The sequence below is a fragment of the Centrocercus urophasianus genome, unplaced genomic scaffold (assembly GCF_019232065.1).
Source record: "Centrocercus urophasianus isolate 14NV4802_14NV808 unplaced genomic scaffold, USGS_Curo_1.0 seq_10, whole genome shotgun sequence".
NCBI classification, from domain to species: domain Eukaryota; kingdom Metazoa; phylum Chordata; class Aves; order Galliformes; family Phasianidae; genus Centrocercus; species Centrocercus urophasianus.
The window spans coordinates 72,228,131-72,247,354 of record NW_024884142.1 but is presented as its reverse complement, the minus strand read 5'-3'; the positions used below and the strand labels follow the sequence as shown (position 1 = coordinate 72,247,354).

Genomic DNA, 19,224 nt, shown 5'->3' with positions numbered 1-19,224 from the left:
ATGTGGCCAAATGAGGGTGGCTTGACTTCTCCACTTGAATAGGATCCAGTCTTACATTAAACTTCTTCTTAGCTCCATCCTTCATTAGCAATGTGGAGTGTGTTTCTCTGGGTTAGGTGGTGGAGGCAAGTACTTTATGGCAGCAACCACAGCAGTTTCTGTCAGATGTCAATATACCTAAGGGAATAAGTCATGTACGTTGTGTGTCAATGTGCCAGTTCTCCAAAGGCTTTTCATTGCTGCCTGTCTTTCTTGAAAGAGGTCTTTGACAAGTGTTATTTTTCAAATCTGAAGAGAGAAAATGAAACCACTTTCTTAACAGTGATTGTGACCAGCTTCAGTGTAGTAAATGGATTTGTTTTACAGGGGCCCAAAGCAGTGACAGTTTGACTGTAGCAGCAGCTTTCTTTTCATAACATTGAAAAGCAGTCCACATGTGCATTACAGCATTAAGCTGTCTATCATTAAAAACTTAAAAATTTAACTTAAAAACTTAACAGGCTTGAAGTCTTTTAGCCTTAGAAAAGACAAGGTCTTACGATAACAAACTGTATGTTAACTTGATATACTGGAAGACTCTCATATCAGTAATGTTGGTGTTTTGTAGTGTATTTTTTTAATGTGTACTTTTCCCACTTAGTGGAATGTAACATTGTAAAGACTGTTCTTTGAGTTGGAAAACTGACAGCAAAAAACATTCCTTTGTGTTGTGGATTCGTCTTGTTTTGTTTTGTTTTTTCAAAATAAGTTTCATAAGTAGTATAGCAGTACAGTGAAATATTTCCTCCAAAACAGAGAAGCAATCCTAAAGACTTTTGATTTTTATATATACATATTTTTATTATAGGTATCTCAATTGTCTTGGCTTGAAAAGAAAGTAGCTACTGCTCTCTTTGGTACTCCACCAACTTCAACAGTAGATGAAGCACTGCAGAATTTTCTTAAGGTAAGTCCTACCCATGGTTTTCCGTTTACCAGCAGTTATCTGTAATCAAGAAGTCTGTTGAAGAGATTTTGTAGAGAGAGTCTGTAGCTGTAAATCCAGGGATCTCCTAAATACCACAAAGCTCTACAGTAAAATGGTTTGCTCTTCTCTATTTTAAAAATAGTTTGGAGATGAATGAGTTGCACCTTTCTTTTCTTCGTTTATTCTGCAGAAATATTCAGGGACTTGCCATGTCAGTAGTTAGTGAATTTAAAGTGAAATAAATACAGATTAGTTATGTATTATATGGAATAGTGATGTATGTATAATTGTGATGGTTATTTGACCACTTCTGCAAGAAGGTTGACATAGGCAAGGAAAACTTTGACACTGTGACAGTTCCATTTTTCTTATCTGAAACTCTTCACGTTTCAGTAGAAGCCTTTCTTGTTTCTGGAGGTGAAATTGATGCTGAGGAAAGATCTTTACAGTGCAGTAGAAAAGAAGGCTCTGTCACATAAGTCTTTGTTCCTGGATGTTCTACTTGAGTGTGCAGTTACTAGAGAAAACAGCATGCAAAAAAAATAATAGTAATAATAATAAAAAATCAAGCTGTCTTTCAGTGTCTTTTATAGAAATAATTTCAACTTCTAGCACTGAAAAATACAAGTTTTTCACTTGGCTGAATTCAAAGCGTAAACTTCCAGCGTTACAATTCCTTTCAGATAGTTTCCCAAAGGAATTGGACAAGCATATTTTTTCTCACTACCAAAACTACTTATTTTTTGTGTTCTTAGTCTGGTTAAAGGTTGAATGCTTTCTGAATTTTAGAGAATATAATACATTGCCATCTTCCCAGTGTATAGGTCTTATCTGCAGGGTTAAAATCCAAAGATTATAGAAATAATTTGAAATATTCACTTCAGGTTCAGGGCACTTTGTAGGGAGCTGCAGAGTAGCTGTGATTTTAAGTTAACAAAAATTAAATTGCTTTCTGAAAGACAATTGTATCTTTTTCAATTATTCAATTATTCAATTATTTAATTGACTACAGTTGTAGTGACAGCAGCATTGCTTTGGTTCAAGAACTGCAGCTATGGTATGTTTCACTGATGTAATTTTTCTTTCCCAAAAGCTATTTGTCTATTAACATTGTTTCTTGAATAGTAAATAACTGGTAATATTTGTACTCATCAATCAAAGTTTTACATCCATGGCATGTTTTAAAGGGAAGATGATCTTGAATTTTTCACAATACCTGAATTTTTTCAGAAGATAATAATCTGAAAAGAAGGGTGAACCCATAGCTGGAAAATACGAATACGTGAAAGAGAAACAGTTATCACATGGACAAATACAGTTCAGTATCCATTACTCAGCATGCAAATGGTTGGTTGCATATTTCTTTGATGAGGAAAAAAATGCTAATGATTTAGAAAGAGAAATGTTTTCCAGCCTTTTGTGGGAGTGAAGGAATCCAATAGATGTTCTATAGAATGAGGTGGTATCTGTTCTAAGCAGGTGGTGAGTGAGGAAGCCAGGAGGTATGGAACATTTCAGTGTATTTGATGTCAGCAACTTACGTGCCTGATTTAGAGTTTGTTTTCTTGTTTGTTTGTTTGTTTTCATGTTGTTTATTTGTTTTCTTATTGAAAGTGCCAAACATTGTGGTGCACGCAGTAAGGATGATTCAGTCTGTTTTAGGAAGCTTATTGTGTTGTCGAAAATGATATATGGACAGGTAAATCTCCTCACATGACGTTTGGTTTGTCTTTATGTTTAGTTTCCTGTTTTTTTCTCCTTTAGGCAGAAGAAATGCATCCAGGATATTCCAAATGCAATTATGTGTATTTGGCAAAGGTAACCAAGTTCTTTTAAGAATAATGATTTCTAGACTCCATATTCTTACAGTGATATGATTGGAAACAAAATGTTTTTTCTTCTCAGTGCTATAAAGATCTTGGCCAGAAAACCAATGCACTGAAGTACTGTGAATCTGCACTGTCAGTTCTCCCAGTTACTAATGAGGTGGGTACTGAGACTGATAACTTGTTCTCTTATGACCATTGTCTGCTTTAGCTCCCTTTGTCAGTAATAATGTAATGTTGCACTTTTTCTTTTTTTAATCTAAATGTGGGATCTTCCTTTTTCCTCCACTTAGGTTGGCTTATTGCATTTGTTTATGTCCACTGCATAAAAAACAAAAACAAAACTTTGAGCAATTGCCAGGAGCTAGGTTTGTGCCAGAGGCTGTCAGAAATTAAATTGCACTCTTTGTAATTCAGTCCGTTTTCATTGGACTATCTTAAGATAAGCAATTGTGCGCATCGATGTTCTGAATTTTGTCTCAGACCTATTTTTTCTCAATTGAAAGTACTTGGGATTTTTGTCTCAAGTTCTTGTTCTACTCCTGCCTGAGAATCTCTATTTTGTGATCCCTGCTGAGGCCTCCAGGGCGCTGCCTGTTGCTAGCTGTTACAGAGGTGGATTAACTGGTTCAAGCTTGTCTTTGTCTTCAACTACAATGTGGTTACAGAGACACGTTTCATTCAGTTGCATCTGATACAGTGTATTTTATCCTAACACATAGTTAGATTCAGTTTTAGACCCGTTAGAGTATTTTAGTACTCAGATGTGTGAGTTTTCTATAGATATTTGTGAAATTTTTAAGTGATCTAATTTCTCAAATGTAAGCCAAGTCATGGCAAGAAGGTTCACTCTTGCTATCTCACCTCATGTAAAAGCAAGTTCCATAATTACTGGCCTATGACTGAAAACATCCTACCATCCTAAAGCATGACAAGTTCAAACTTGAGCTTTGTCAGCCTAAGGGAACCCCTTTGAGCACAGCAGATGTGGTAGAGAAGAGGAGGGAGGTGATTCCAGAGACTAATTGGCCTTATCCCATTTAATTCTTTGAAGTTGAGGAAAAAGACCATTCATAGCTTTGTAATTTGATTGACAACTAATGCTGAATGGGGAGCACTAACATGTTTATGTCAGAAGTTCTCACTCAGAAGAAAGACCACTGCATGCCTTACCAGCAGCTGCTTCTGTGTGGCCTTTATGTTTAGTCCAAATTAGAATGTGTGTCAATCATAAATTAAGCAATCATTGCTGAAGTTCAGTGCTTCTTTTCAGTGTTCTTTTAGTACGTCCTAACACAGATATGACATAATATCTTAACACTGCTTTATTCTTTACTTATTGTTGAAATGTACCTTCAGGTTGCCTGTTTTGAAGAAATGATGGAAAGACTCCTATACATTCTGATGGGGTTTTTTGTACTTTAATGCTACATAAAACATAGCACAAATGGTATAGGCATGGAACTGAAATTGCTTGGATTCAGCCTGTTTTATGTATGTCTGCTTTGGCTTTTCTCCTGATTTTATTTATTTATTTATTTATTCTGTATTCAACCTCCTACACACAGGTCTTATTGCAATGAGCTCAGAGCTCGCCAATAAAATTGCAAAAAAGCATTGTCTCACATAAATTTCTGGTGTGCAGAAGGCTACGTGTGTTTAGTGAATTAAAAGTCATTCAACATTCATAGAGACTCCTTGAAAAAGTGTAGAAATAATCTAGTGTGAGATTTGTCTTTCACAAAAATGGCTGGAGAAAATTTTGGTGTCAAGTCACAGGTAGTTGCTGAGGCTCCCCATACACTCAGTGGAAAAAGAGAAAGGCAGAGAGAGACTGCGTGTGCAGACATGTCTAAGATACATATGTGATACGCCTTGACTGCATTGCTAATGCGGGGTGAGTTCTGCCTGTAAAGGCCAGTGTCATCATTCTAAAGGTGAGCTCAGTGCATTCTTCAGAGTTCAGTGCATCCTAGGCCATCTTGGGGCAGGGAGTTAGACTCTTCTCAAAGGAATGCCTCAGCATGTTTTGAAAGTGCCAGCAGATCCTGAGAGCAGGAATATGGGAGTGATGCAAGGCGTGTGTGTGTGTTTGTGTGTGTGTGTGTGTCTGTGTGTGTGTGTGTTTGTGTGTGTGTGTGTGTGTCTGTGTGTGTGTGTGTTTGTGTGTGTGTGTGTTTGTGTGTGTGTGTGTGTCTGTGTGTGTGTGTGTGTGTTTGTGTGTGTATTCTGGCAAGCAGAGTGGTGATGAAACTAGAATTATATTGGTTTGTAAACTGAAGGAAAAACAGCAAGTGCATCACAAAAATCTTTTGTCTGAAGAATCTGAAGAAGATGGTAAGACATGTCCTCTTCTTTTTAGACTAGTTCTTCACATATCACAGATTTATCTGCTTTGGCTCATTTCACTTGCAGTGTGTTTTGAATTAGATTTAGGTATAAAGTTCAGGAATACAAAACACTGGAGCAATAGTGTGTAAATCTTTTTTTCTTTCCCCTAACTCAGTAAGCACAAGGTAACACCAACCTCATTCTGAAAGTAATTATGATAAAATGGAGATCTTGAGCACAACCTCTGTTGCTAGCTGTTACCTCAAGTCCCATCTGAATTAGAATATTGCGTCTTATTTTTGTTATGGTGCTAGAGAAAAATTCTTACTAATTTTGGGGGAAATGTGTTGGAACTGAAATGGTTCAGGCTTAGAGCTCTATGTGTGAATAATATTTAGTCAGGTTTGTTTAAGGGAGGGACTGAAGAAATTGAATTGACTGCAGCCCTGTAAAAGCTAGGATTCACAGGCTAAAATAGAAAACAGCTCAGCAGCAGTCTGAGGATTTCTTTCAGTTAGCCACAGCACAGGATCTCATGGTTGTCAGCAGTATAGGATGTTGTCACAGTCATGTGAAACTCATCATTCCTAAGTGTAATCATAGTTCCTCATGTGGAGTTTTAAACCTTTCTTTCTTCAGGCAGGGAAATTCTTTTATTGTTTCTAAATGTTGGCTTCTGCTGAGAAACATGCATATGTATAAAGGCATAAAAACAGTTGTAGACCATGAGACAAACTTGCTGGAAAGGTGCCACATTGAGGAAATGTGTAGTATTTCATGATAACAAATCACCCTGCAGCATAACTATGAAAAAGTAGTAGTAGATAATGGTTTAATTTGTTAGTTCTTCTGAGCATCCCCAATTTCTGTTGACTTCAGTGGAAACTAGAGGTACTCAGCATCAGTAAAATAGCCCATCACTCATTTTGACCCTGAAGTCAAATTCTCAGCCGGTCTGACTCAGGGTACTTCTTTGACACTTTGTCTAGAATTCATTCCATGTAGCATTTCAAGTTAAGTGAGATGAGTTTTGTCTTGAGTGTTGTATCACATCCAAATATCCCTTCTGTGAGTGTCTGTTCTGCCACTTAGAGAATATTGTTTTAATTCAAGGGTTAGATGGGCTTCCAAACTAATGATTCCTATAAATCCTAGTATAAATGTGGTTTTGTTTTCTTTTTATTTTTCATAGTCAATTTGGCACATTTTCAACCAATCGTTCCATGGATTATTATTATTTTCTTTTCTTTTGAAAGGGAATACAGTAGATTTAGTGCAAATTAGATCTGGAAAATGAAACTTGTGTTACAGTGCTATATTGTAGACCTTTCTCTCTATCCTCTGTACTCTAAACAGAAACCTCTGATGAATTGTGTGGTTCTTCCTTGGCCATAAATACTGTTGTACTGTGGAGTGGTACTACACGGCTGGAGGTGCATGGGGACATTAAATTGTCCTGCTTTTCTCTGGTTGCTGTCCAGGTGGATAACCCAAGGTCCTGGGAAACATTCACCCCTTCATGAAAAGAGATCCTAATGCTTAGGGCTGCTGTGAGTTATTACAAAGTGGATAACAGCTGCTCTGTTTATCTCGTTGAACTTGCAGTACCCTTACTGAAACTCATTATTTGTAAAGCATTCAGAGCCGTGTTGAGTGTGGCTACATAAAGGGCTGTTGAAACCAGATGTGGTGGACTACAGTGTTGAAAAAAACGCCTTTTTTGAATTTGGGGAGAAAATATAATTCAAATTTGAAAACATGAACCTTTGTCTTTCATTCAGAAAGATGAAATGAGTGTGTAGATGTGTATGCTTGATCAAATACATATTGGTTTTTGCTTTACTTATAAGATGATGTGTCAGAGCTAGATATGTAGATGACATCAATTTCTTTTTTATGACAAAAATTGCTTGGCACTTTCAAGGGAGGAACTTGTAGAAAAAATTATGTATACATGTAGAATTATGAAGTATAAAAGTAAAGAAATTATTTTTTCTTATGTCTGGAAGTGAGCGTGAAGGTGGGAATAAACCCTGTGTGCTTTTAGGATCAGTAAGCTTGTCACAAAGGTATTAACCTAAGCCTGGCAGAGAAAGAGAAAAAGAAGGGATCGCTTCACTAAAATCTCAAAGTTCTTGTGTCTCCAACTACTTTCTTTTTTTTTTTTAATGAATCTGCAATGCATCAGTTACGTTACAAGAAATTTAATTTTGGAAGAGCTGAAAACAGAAAAGCAGAAAGTGCAGAGCAACTGTATTTGCACTGAGAGTTACTGAAAAGTTGTACTTAAAATACAGATTATTTTCCTGAAGCTGAGAATTTACTTTATAAACAAATCAGTGATTTTAAAAAAATCTTCATTTAAAAAAGAATCCCTCTTTCCCAATGAAGGCGATTCAGAGTTGGCAGTGACAAGAAAGAGATTTATATATGACAGAAACTCTTCATTATGACATTTTTTTCTTAACGCTGAAGCATGGAAGGAATTGTAATGGATGGCAAAATTGCTTTCAGCAACAATGACATTCAGAAAGCAAGAAAAACCCATGTGGAGGAGAGCAGGAGGTGGAGGTAGATGTAATAATGTGCAAGAACAGTGGCTGAAGTTCTAAACAAGAGGGCAGCTACTGAGGAGAAATAATGCCTGTAAGAGTTTCATGATTATCATGAATTATTGTGGTTAACCTCCCAGCTCATTAAGTTATGTTTTGAATTATGTTGATAAAGAGTTGAAAAGAGTGGGAGTTTAAAAAGGGTGGAAGAGAGGGCAGAGCATGAACTTCAGCATCTTCCACTTCCTGCCTCAACAGACCTCTTGTATATCTTGAATTTTCCAAAAAGATTTACCAAGAAATGCCCATTTCAGCCAGCCACCACTGATTGACCCCGTGTGGCAGATACTGCTGTGATATTTCCAATAGAACTCATTTGAGTTCTGCTCTGATCTGTACTTTTGAGTAAGGTTTTGGGGAGTGAGATCTGCTTCTGCTTTAGAATGAAAGGTACAGATTATGATTTATTTTGAAAAAACTACCTATTTAAACTATGTGTCACATCACACAAACGGTTTTTTTCATGAAATGAAGAATCTCCTTTTCTCTGCACCTTTCTGATTTTTCCTCTGTTCAAAGATATGCCAAATGACACGTATTGTTCAATGCAGAACATTATCATTCTCAGAAGATACTTGTTTCTTTAGATTTTTTGTACTTTTTTTTTTTGTTCAGAAGTCCATAACATTTCATTTACAAAACAGTGGAAACCTTTGTATTTGAATGCTAGACTATTGTTTTCCTGCTAATACTATTTCTGGCATTGAACAAGAACTTCCTGACAGCTACCAGCAGCCCCAAATTAAAGGCTTTTGTGAATATATATTTTGCTGAAAATTGCACAGATAAAAATACATAAATAAATTGAAAACTATTTCTTAATTTGTGGTTCTGTTTATGCTGAATATGTGTGCTTCAAGCTCAGGGAATAGGCCTTTTAGAAACTCATTGTAGGAGATCACATATTAGACTGTAAAATGGTGCTAAAAATGAGGCAACTGTAAAAGGTCAACATAAAAAAAGCAGAGACCTACTTTATTTTTAATTATTTTGCACTTTGGAGGATGCTGTCAATGTTTCTCTTAGTGATCAGACTGATTTTCAGTCTGCATCTTTTTGAAGTTCTTGTCAAAAGAATTGTTTGCATTGTCTGCTTATTCTTTTTAAAAGTGCAGTAATTTCACAGGTAAGGATGAAGTCTGTCCTGAACTTACTGTGTTTGTTATTAAATTGACTAGTTTATAAGGCAGTATCTGTGACAAAATGCTGTGGAAGACAGCACGGTTTTAGCAGCATTGTCAGTGCAGCAGCTGATGGACAGCCAGGTCCTCAACACACGGAGCGTGTCTCCTGTGGGCATGCTGGGAGAGAGAGGGAGAAGGATTCATGGAGGCGGATTCGCAGAGCATTACAAGGTGAAGAGGTGTGCAGTTTGTTTTCTGTTTTTGAAAAGTGGCCAAAGGAAATCAAGCTTCCAGGTGTTTGAAATACATTGTCTCAGAGCCAATAGAGAGGGTGGAGAGAGAGCTTCAACAGGCGTCCTTCTGAAAGGGCTGTAGGTCCCACAGTAGTGGGGCAGCAGCTGGAGAGAAAAGGGGGATGTCTTGGAGACCAAACGCTCCATGTTGACTACAGTAATGAAAGGAAACCAGAATTTGGGTGCAACTTGGGCTTTTCAGTCAGAAAAGTGTCTGCTGGTGGATAAAAATTTTACACAGCCATCATTTACAAAATGGCATATTTCAATTTTGAATAACTTTTCAGCAGCAATCCTAGAACTAGCTAAACTATTCCTTCCCAGTCAACTGGGTGTGAAAGGGTGTTCTTCTGTCTGCTTTGAAGTATAATCAGAGCGTGTTGAATTATCATTAGCCTCATATTTTAGGGCTGTGCTTACCTTGATTTGAAAGGCCCTGAGAAGTTATGGTTCATCCCCAGAGGAAGATACTAAATATATAAAAGAACATAAAGTGCTCTGACTTGGGGCATACAGCAGTCACACAGAAAACTGTAAGTGGATGATTGCATTGGTTTATTGAAATATTTAAGGGGAAAACAGAGTTGTACTGTTGTGTGCTAGTTAACAGCTACTACAGTAACAATTTGTGAGACTCTGTCAAGAAATTGAGAATGGATAGCATATATCTTTATACGATTTATATTGTCCCCAAGAGTTACGATTCTAACAATCCTTGTGCATGTTTGGAAGCCTTTTCTTTTACAATCCAGGATTTCTCCTGGAGCTGTGAAGGAATGATGCAGCTGTACCCAAATGCAGAAGTGGCTCTCAGCACCTCGTAGCTGTTACCACTTATCAAAGTACAGCTCTGGACCACCCTCCCAGTCAGGCTCATTTAATATACCATGCAGCCACACTGACTTCAGTGAAACCCTACAGGATGCATGTCAGCTTGGGATTTGGCACTGTTTGCGCACAGTTATGTTGTAGTTGGCTGAAGTTACCATTTTGGCTGTGGTCATGGGGATGTATCTGTTCTCTGTTGACAGTTGGGACATTGTCAACAAGTGCACACATGTGTTGTGCCTGGGTTGAGAGTGTTCAGCACATAAGGGAATAATTAGCTGAGATGGAAGGTAAAATCATCATATTTCTCTCCCATGTCTAATTGCTATTTAATTTTTATATGCTTATTTATAGGTATATATCTGTGTCTATGCTTATTGGTAATTTCTTTTAGCAGAAATTAATTGTAGAAATGTGGACTATGTCCAGTTAGGCCAGCATTCCCTTTTTCCCAACAGTCATTTCTTCTGTCTTGCTTGTGTTTTCAACTCCCTCTCTTCCCTTTTTTTGCCTCTGGCCTCCCAGATCTTTTTTCCTGTGCATACCCTCCGTGAATGATGAAACAGGAAAGAAAGGCAAGTAAGTAGGAATAGGAGAAATACACTCACTGATTCTCTAACTTGTGTAGCAGTTTGCAGTACATTTTACCTTGTCTTCAACTCTGAAAATGATATAAAAAGTGTATAATAAATGTAAACCTTGACAGTAGAGGTTGAAAATGGCTTTCTTCGGTGAGCACTGAACTAAGCGTCGGGGTGAGAAATGGGACTGATGCAAACAGGTTGCATTCCTCGTATGACTTGCACCTCTTCGTCTCCCTACTGCACTCTAGAGGGAGTTCAAACCTGGCTGTCTTTAAAATAAAAATAAATAAATAAAACCTGACTGTTTTTAGAAAGCTGCAGATCCAGAAATCAGTGAGGAGAAATGCTGTCCAGATATAGAACTTAGGACTTTGTTCCAATTAACTGTAAAGTCTGAAGTTTTCATCCCTAAGACAGAGACTGGCACAAAGAACAGTGTTCTGGGATTCTCTTTTTTTCTATGTAACACAACTCTTGGTCTAGAAGGACCCAATCCAAGTGTGATATAATAGTTCTCTTCACTGACTATTCTGAGCTTTGTTTTTTTAATGTCATTACTGATGTTTAAAATGTTTTTACCATTCGGGTTATTATTATCGACTGGAAGCCACTGGCTCAATTAGCACATTCTGTTAAATAGTTTCTAACAATAATTCCTGTGTCTGATACAGTCTTGCTTAGAACTGGCAACCCAGAGGTATAAAATTTTGCACGTTTGCAGTTTCTTTTCCAACCAGTTCTTAGAACAATCGTAGTTTTGTTTTATTCTTTTTCCTAAGCCTTGAGGAAGATTCAGGAAAGGTTGCCCAATGGTTTTTGTACCTTGCAACTCACTAAAGCTCCTCCTAGCCCAATGCTGTCCTTTGCTTGTAAGGAGGAGATGATTATACACAATTGATTGGAGACATCTATTTTTTATTAATCATCGTTCAAAGTGAGTAAATAAATCTATAAACTCATGAAATGCTGAGCACTATCCGGATACAAAAAAACTACATCTTTATTATTTTTGGCTTAGAAAAGCGTAAAAAGAGAAGGACCAGGTACAACAAAACCTTTATCTTTTTTTAAGAGCGTGGGACAATATTTTTACTTTGTTGCTTAATGGAGCTCAGAATAATTTTCACAAGCTGACTATGGTCAGTACAGAAATGAGTGTATCTTCTCTGAATTAATCAACGTATTGGTGCAGAATGTGAGTTTCTCAATTTGTAATGAAAGCCATGGGTTGGTGCTCCAGGCAGCCTGTAATGACATGGAATTTAAGGGGTGCTGAATTCAGTGTGACATTTCCTTCTGTTAGAGTATTTTGGCAAGAGTGTACTGGCTTTGCAGTGTGTGCCTTCTGAGGCCTCTGATAAATGATTAGGCAGATAGTTTAGCCTGTTGTTGCCAGTGGGAGCAAGGCAGTGACTCCAAGAGAAGCATCCAGCTAATGTATTAATGCCTTAATCCAGACCAATAATATAATGTAGTTTGACATGTCTGGCATATGGTTTCTATCATCTCAATATTCTTCTCTGTTCCTTCATGACATTATGGACAACTAACCAAAATAAAGAGAAGCAGGAATTTCTTCACCCGTAACACGTATTTTAAAATGTCCTATATTTTGTTCCAACTTCTTGGTTGATTAGATAATGAAGTGATCCTGAAATTCAGTGATTATTTCACTGTCTGTGTGCAGTATTTTCTTTCAGAATTGCCTGTGGCATTATCTGGGAAAGAAGTACTGGTCTCTGTCATTAGGAATACTTGCACAAACTTGGTGATGTGCATGTGCTTTTGACTCTGCATTACTAAATGCACAAGTGTGAGTATTGGGTGGTTAGACCTTTACCACCACAGACTGTGGGTATGAGGTGCTGACTTTTTAGAACTGTGTATTTAAACCAAAATGCATTTTGCAAGTTTTGCAGCAGCAAGCAAGACGAGTGGATTATATTCAGGAAGCATTTCAAAAATAAATAGAACAGTGCAGTTTTTTGTTCTACGTGTACCTCTTTCCTCACTGGTTTTATATGGAAATAGCCAAAATGTGTGTCACTGGCCAACCTTGAAAGGGTTTGTTGGTCTGGGCATGGTTTAATGCACGGCGCAAACAGTACACACGAGCATCAGCCTAAAAGGAGCCACTGCCTTCGGTCCTAGGATCTATAATAAAGAACTGGCTCTGATCTTAGCAGGTTACTCGCCTCTTGCTCACTATCTGGCTCCACTCTGCTGTGAGCCTGTAGCATAGAGAGAGTCCAGCAACCATGGTATGGATGTTTCTGACTCTGTAGTGGTTACTACTGGTACGTATGGCTGTATGCTGAAACCACTATCTTAGTCTGTGTTAATCAAACTTACCTTTTTTCTGTTTTTGTTTGTTAACGGGATAACAAATCCTTTCCAGGTATTGCAGAAGTATCCTTGGATTAACTGCACATAATCGATTTGCAAGCTTATGCAAAGCGTAGGGCAAGGCATACCAATAAAAGTTATGGCCTAAGCTGAAAGCTCACTGGTCTGCTCGGAAGGCTATATGTGGCTAACATTTAAGTGCTTTAACAGAGCTGTAAAGGGAGGGCTGCCATCTGGCTCTTGTTTTCACTCCATGCTTTATTTTTGCAATCACTGATAAATTAACTTTCTGTGCTGTCTTGTACATTCTGTGGCTATTACAGTTGTGTGTTGTGTCTGTTGTTAGTAAAGAAATGTGGATAGGCACGTCTTAGCAAATCAAGGGATTTATCCTATCTAAGTTGATGCATGATTGTCTATTTCTTTCAGGACAAAGAGGCCCAGAAGGACTTAGAGGATTTACTTCTCACACTGAAGATGTGATACTGCGCACTTTTTAACTCTTCATGCTGTGATAAAGCTGAGAGTCTGTAGTGATTGTGTGCAGCAGGTGAATTCCAGCTGAGTCGATGGGAATGGCCTCAGTCGATGGGAAGCATGTGGCAATTATGTCATGAAAATGACGCGTTCATTTTTGATTGATTATTTATAATTCTATACTGAAGATTAATTTTAGATTGCTGACACCGTGAGTTCAATTCTCTGAACAATGAGTCCACTGCTGGCAATGGACATAATGGGGATTAGAATGCAAAATGCATAAATCTGACTCTGAAAGATTAATCAACTAATATGTGATGCCAGCATAAAACTGTGTGCAGCAAAATCAAAAGCAAAAATATTTCTATAGTAAATTATATTTATATCAATTAATATATACACAGGTATGTATGAAAGGAAATCATGAATGTTTACATCCTACTGTTAAATAATTAGGATCTTTCTAAAGAGAAAGGTGTTGCTTCCACAAAACTCTTTTTACTTTAAAACTTCTGCTGGTTTTACATAGATACGTGAAAACTTTACGAATTAAATATTAAAGCTATATTTTATTTGTAATATCAATGGGTACAATATTAAAAATCAGACTGGTGAAATTTAGTGTTTTAGATGAATCTATCACAGCTGTGATATTTAATGGCTTTATTAAAAGATCTCCACCATGTTTGTGAATCCTGGATCTTTCTGTTTGAACAGATGCCAAGTGTGGTGGTGTTAGTATATTCCCTGAAGATCTCGTTTAGCGTGTGACTGCCATTAACCTCATGCCACCTGTATAACTCAAACTGTACATAAAAATACATACTTTGAGCATGTAGGACAACAGTGTTTTCAATAAAATGTAGCAGGCAAGCAGATAATTTTGTTCACAAATGGACTGATCCAGAATTCACTCAACTGTGAAGAAAAATAAAGACCAGCTTTCATTGGCTTTCAATTCAGAGTCTTAGACTAGATGTGGGAAGTATATCTGGAAGAAGTATTTCTGTTAAAGGAGATGAAGGAAATAAAATTGAATAAGGACAACTTCACAATCCCTTGACTTCTTTGATGTGTAAGATGACATCGGCTATCTCATGGCTAAGACAAGGAGGACTGATAAGGCCTCAATATATACAACTAATAATTGGGCAGTTAGCTTAGGACAGTGACATTACCTTATAGTGATGTCCACAAAGATCTAAAGACTGGGCGAGAGTGGAGAAATATATGTATATACATATGACTGAAGCATCTCATAGCTCATGGAGTGAGCTCTAGCTTCTAACAACAGAGGGCAATAGGTGCAGTAGACTGGAAGACAAACTGTACAGAATTGTATTGAATTTAGCCTGAATCCTTGACTCCTTCTGAAGCACAGAGGTTTTGCAAGGTTTTCCTAAAACAGGGCTACCCTTTTAAAAACATTTCAATTAAAACTACATTTTCCAAAATGGAAAAATTACTGTGGCAACTCAGAACCAATTCTGAAAGTTTCTGTGTTGTCACTGTCACCTTCATGGTTTTTGTTATCCTGAGGATCTTCACAAATCAACACAATCATTTTAGTTATTTTTATTGTTCATTAAAGGGAAAATGTTTGCTATAACACTTTTTCAATCCCAGAGTTCTTCATTTTTTTCACACAATTTCAAACTCTATTAAATAGTTCCCTCTGTGTCTTAATAAATGATGTGTGAAAAGAGAAGCTGCAAATGGCAAGGGGCTTTTGATAAAATCTGTATTTTGCATTTCCACAGCCAAAGCAGGAAGCGTAGTGTAAGTGGATCTATTACTGCAATTGCTGTTTAGAGCTGTTGTTAGTCAGTCACTGTTGCCTATGAGGATGCAGTAAATTGGGCCTTTACTTATATAATTTCATATTATAAATCTAAAAATAGATTGGATTATGCAATAATTGCCTCATTTACAAGGAATAATTGCTGATTAAGCCTAAAAATGTGCAGAAGGAGTAGATTAGTAAAAGAAGTTATTTAAATTAATTGGAAAAATTAGGTGATATAAATAGGAGTCATTTCACTCATGGGACATAGAAGGTCTGCGCTGATAGAGGAGATCTGGTAAGTGGTGGAAGTTCTGTGAAAGTGGATGTGCAGATTCCAGTGAGTGGCATGCTAATCACGGGTCAGTAATGCCATGTTTTGATGAAAAAGCAGATAGCATTCTAGAGTGAATAAGTGAGTTCCCCATTAAATGAACACGAAGTAACCTTTTCCTCTAATAAGGCCTAATGAGGTCAGGGATGGAATACTATGTGATTTTATGCATCACGCTTCAGGGATGCTGAGAGCTAATTGGAAAAAGTCCAGTGGAGATAGACAAGAAAGATGAGAGGGCTAGACAACATCGTCTTGTGTGTGAAAAATGAAAGACTTTGCTTTGTTTAGTCTGCAGGAGGGATGACCAAAGGAGTATGCACATTTACAAAAAGCAATTGAAGAAAGGGCAGTTAAAAAAAACAACACCGCCACCAGAAAAACACAAAACTTGCACTCCAAATACCCTGTTTGTGGAACAAGATGTAATTGCTAACTTTAGAGTAGACATTAGGAGAAAAAAAATCCTGATGGAAACTTTGCAAAGCCTTGCAGTATCTTCCCAGAAAACATTTTAAAATCATTTACACAGTGGGATTGCAGATGCACACTGGCTCTGAATTTGGGCCCAGGCTACCTATGAATATTTGCCATTAAGTTTCACATTTGAAGATGTGCATTATAGCTGCTTTCAACCATTTATTATACCTATGGTTTTATTCCAGCTTATTTTTGATTAAAATTTTCATTTTATTAAATAAATCACTTATCTTTTTATGCAGCCTTCTGAACTACAAACGTTCTACTATTTTACTTTTTACTCTTTACTAGTCTACGTATGGAATCACAAGATGTCATCTGTGAATCAAAAGGCTGGTCTTAATTATTTATTCTAAGTTTGTTAGAGAGTGCGGAAGCATTCCTCATACAGGTAAGAAACTGCTGTTTTATACACAGGAGGTATTTTGTGCTTGTTTATAATTTCTGGTTGCTGTAAAAGAACATTCTCAACTTCAGGTTTTCTGCTGTGTTAATCTTAGAGCTTTTAAAACTGAAGTGTGTTCCCTAAATTGTTCTCTAATGGCTCCTTGGAAGAAAGCTTTTGCATGTAGCTCTAGGCCTAGTCTATGTGTTCTCTGTGACATATCAGCTAGAGAAACTGCAAGTAGAGTTCCAGAGGGCCATATGTTTTCTTTTTTGTTTAAAATATCCACAAGCAGACATTCACTTCCGTAGTTTTGTCTCCTTGGAGAAGCTACAAGTTAACCATATTAACCCCTGCGAGCCGTTAAGCCTGTGGAGCAGAGGAGGCTGCAGGTTGACTGGGGCCTCAGTCTCTGCCACCGGCTTTAGTTTTTCACTATGACCTCTCATTTGGTCGCAGTTGGTCTATGCTCCTGTGTACATATTGGGTATTCCTGGGGGAATTTTGTCTTTCTGTGTCTTTGTAGAAGGTGAGTTTGGGGGCCTTGACCCAGTAGTAGGGTTCGTGTGCTTCTGAACAGTTAAAATTATTTGTTGTGCCTTCCTGGATGATTGAGATTTTTAATTCTCGTGGTGAAGGTAAAGACTCTCTTAGGGGTTCCAGATCCCTTTGGGATTGCCCCTCTGCAACAACAGGTAAGTGCAAATGAAGTTACACTGTTTTTATAGCAGTTAGCTACTGGTTCATTGAAGTAATAGTTACAATGAGAGTCATGTCGCTTTATTTAAATTACTCTTCCCCTCCCCTCCAGAGTCTCAGGGTGATTCACATGGTTTAAGGGGGTAACATCAACACACTCACTTCTGGAATGAATTAGAAAACTATCCAACAGCAGTGAGCAACTGACAATTTAGAAAGGGAAGTGACAATTCCTCTGTTCAGTTAAATAAATTAACAAACAAACAAACAAACCCCCATCCAAACCTAAGTCTGCCCCCACAATCCTATTGTTATATTAGTAAAAGTCTGAATTAAATAATAATAATAATAAAATCAACATCAAAGAATTGGCTGACAGAGATCCAACCCTATCATCCTAAACATACTGCTTATCTGGATCTACATATCTTTCTTCAGCCACTGCTACCTGATCAGCTGCCCTGTGAGGCTCATGGGGCTGTAGGGATGTTCTGGACTCCAGCAAGGTCCATGGGTTTTTGAGTCTTTTACTGGATGCTTTGGAATGTGGTTCTGTGGTGTTTTCTTTCATAGGCACAGTAATCATGATGGATGTGTTACACCTCTTCCAAAACAGAAAATCTGCAGTGACAATTTAAATTGCATTGCAAACTCAGAAGGACTAATTCTATCTGAAGGACCAACATTTCTATTTACATTTCTAAATTGTTCCTTCTGTACATAGATTATATTCTTGTTTTCCAGCACTTTTTCTTTTTACAGATTCTCCAAGTTCCTTGGAGAAGGAACAAATCAAACTGCCTTGACAGTACAAAAAGAATGAAGTTTTTCTGACCTTCTTTGTTTGTGTAACCCATGCATGCAGCACTAGAACTACGAATATGAAGCATTAATATTTTTTGAGAAAATATTTTACTCCATTTCATTAAAATAAACAACCAGTCATTCTAGAAACATCTGTAGAGGCAATGTTCAATGTGAGCTGATCTGAGCCCTCTGCCTCCCAGTGCTACTGACCCACCATGGGGATAAGCTACTTGCTCAGGTTACACACATGCAAACACCATCTACCATGATTAAATATGAGCTGGTTTGAATGGCCTGCCTGCAACAAAACAGCCACACAGTTTTATCTAGGAATATTGTGAACTAAGCATGTCCCAAGGATATGGGCATGAACATGGATGCACTTCTTTACTCAGTTTGGAAGGTTAAAGTTTTTAATTAAAAGACAAAGGAAATCAAGCTGGCTGATGCAATTTCAGCCCCTCAGTGATAGAAATGTTCCTGTTTTAAGTGGTGAATCAGCAAAGCAGATTAAGCAATTTAGTAGTGTGGGGCTTTCGTTATGTTCATTTCTTTTTAATATTGGATGATCATTTGTGAAGGAACGTTATGAATTCAGGGAAAGCCCGCGTTGCTGAGTATATGGACACATGCTGGAACAGGCTGCCCAGAGAGGCTGTGGATGCCCCGTCCCTGGAGGTGTTCCAGGCCAGATTGGATGGGGCCCTGGGCAGCCTGGTCTAATATTAAATGTGGAGGTTGGTGGCCCTGCACGTGGGGGCGTCGGAGATTCGTGATCCTTGAGGTCGATTCCAGCCCGGGCCTTTCTGCGATCCCGTGTCAGGAGCGCTCCCACAGGCGCTGCTGTGAGGAGCAACCGCGGGCCCAGCTTTACCACAGCTGCACCATCAGTGCCCGCGCCTGGCTGAGCGCTGGGGGAAGGGAGCAGGGCTCAGGTGGGCCCTTCCAGAGAAGAATCGGAAGTTAGGTGTACACGACTGAGCTAAATCTTCTCCGAGAGCTCTGGAAATATCCTTGGAGGAGTTGCATTTGTCACTTGGAGGCTGTGCTGCTGCAGGAGCTGCAGGATGGCTGGCTGGCTGAGCTGCTGCAGGCAAAGGAGCGGTGAGTAGCTGCTCTGTGGAGCACCCAGCTCGTTGTCGGCGCGGTCGGTGGGTGCTGTGATGGATGGTGTTCTACAAGGCTGTGTGCTTGCCCTTGGCATCTGCCAGGGTTCAGTTAAAAGACAAATCCTGGAAGCTGCCCTGAGGGCAGAAAGGATTTGCTAACTCCTAACAGAGAGGTGTGTTAAGGCTCAGGCTGTAATTAGCTGAATGCAAGAGTCTCTTGTGTGCAGGGCTTTGCC

At 38.3% G+C, this 19,224-nt stretch overlaps 1 protein-coding gene across 2 annotated transcripts in view; it reads left to right on the top strand.

The window, feature by feature from the left end:
- Nucleotides 1-14,446, top strand: part of RMDN2 (regulator of microtubule dynamics 2) — a 41,733-nt gene extending 27,287 nt beyond the window's left edge. For both annotated transcript variants that reach the window (XM_042810498.1, XM_042810487.1), the window contains exons 8-11: nt 848-946; nt 2,732-2,785; nt 2,873-2,953; nt 13,341-14,446. In XM_042810498.1, coding sequence (XP_042666432.1) covers nt 848-946; nt 2,732-2,785; nt 2,873-2,953; nt 13,341-13,394 — 288 coding nt within the window. In that variant the 3' untranslated portion in view covers nt 13,395-14,446. The remainder of the gene's footprint in view (nt 1-847; nt 947-2,731; nt 2,786-2,872; nt 2,954-13,340) is intronic.
- The last annotated feature ends 4,778 nt before the right edge of the window (nt 14,447-19,224 follow it).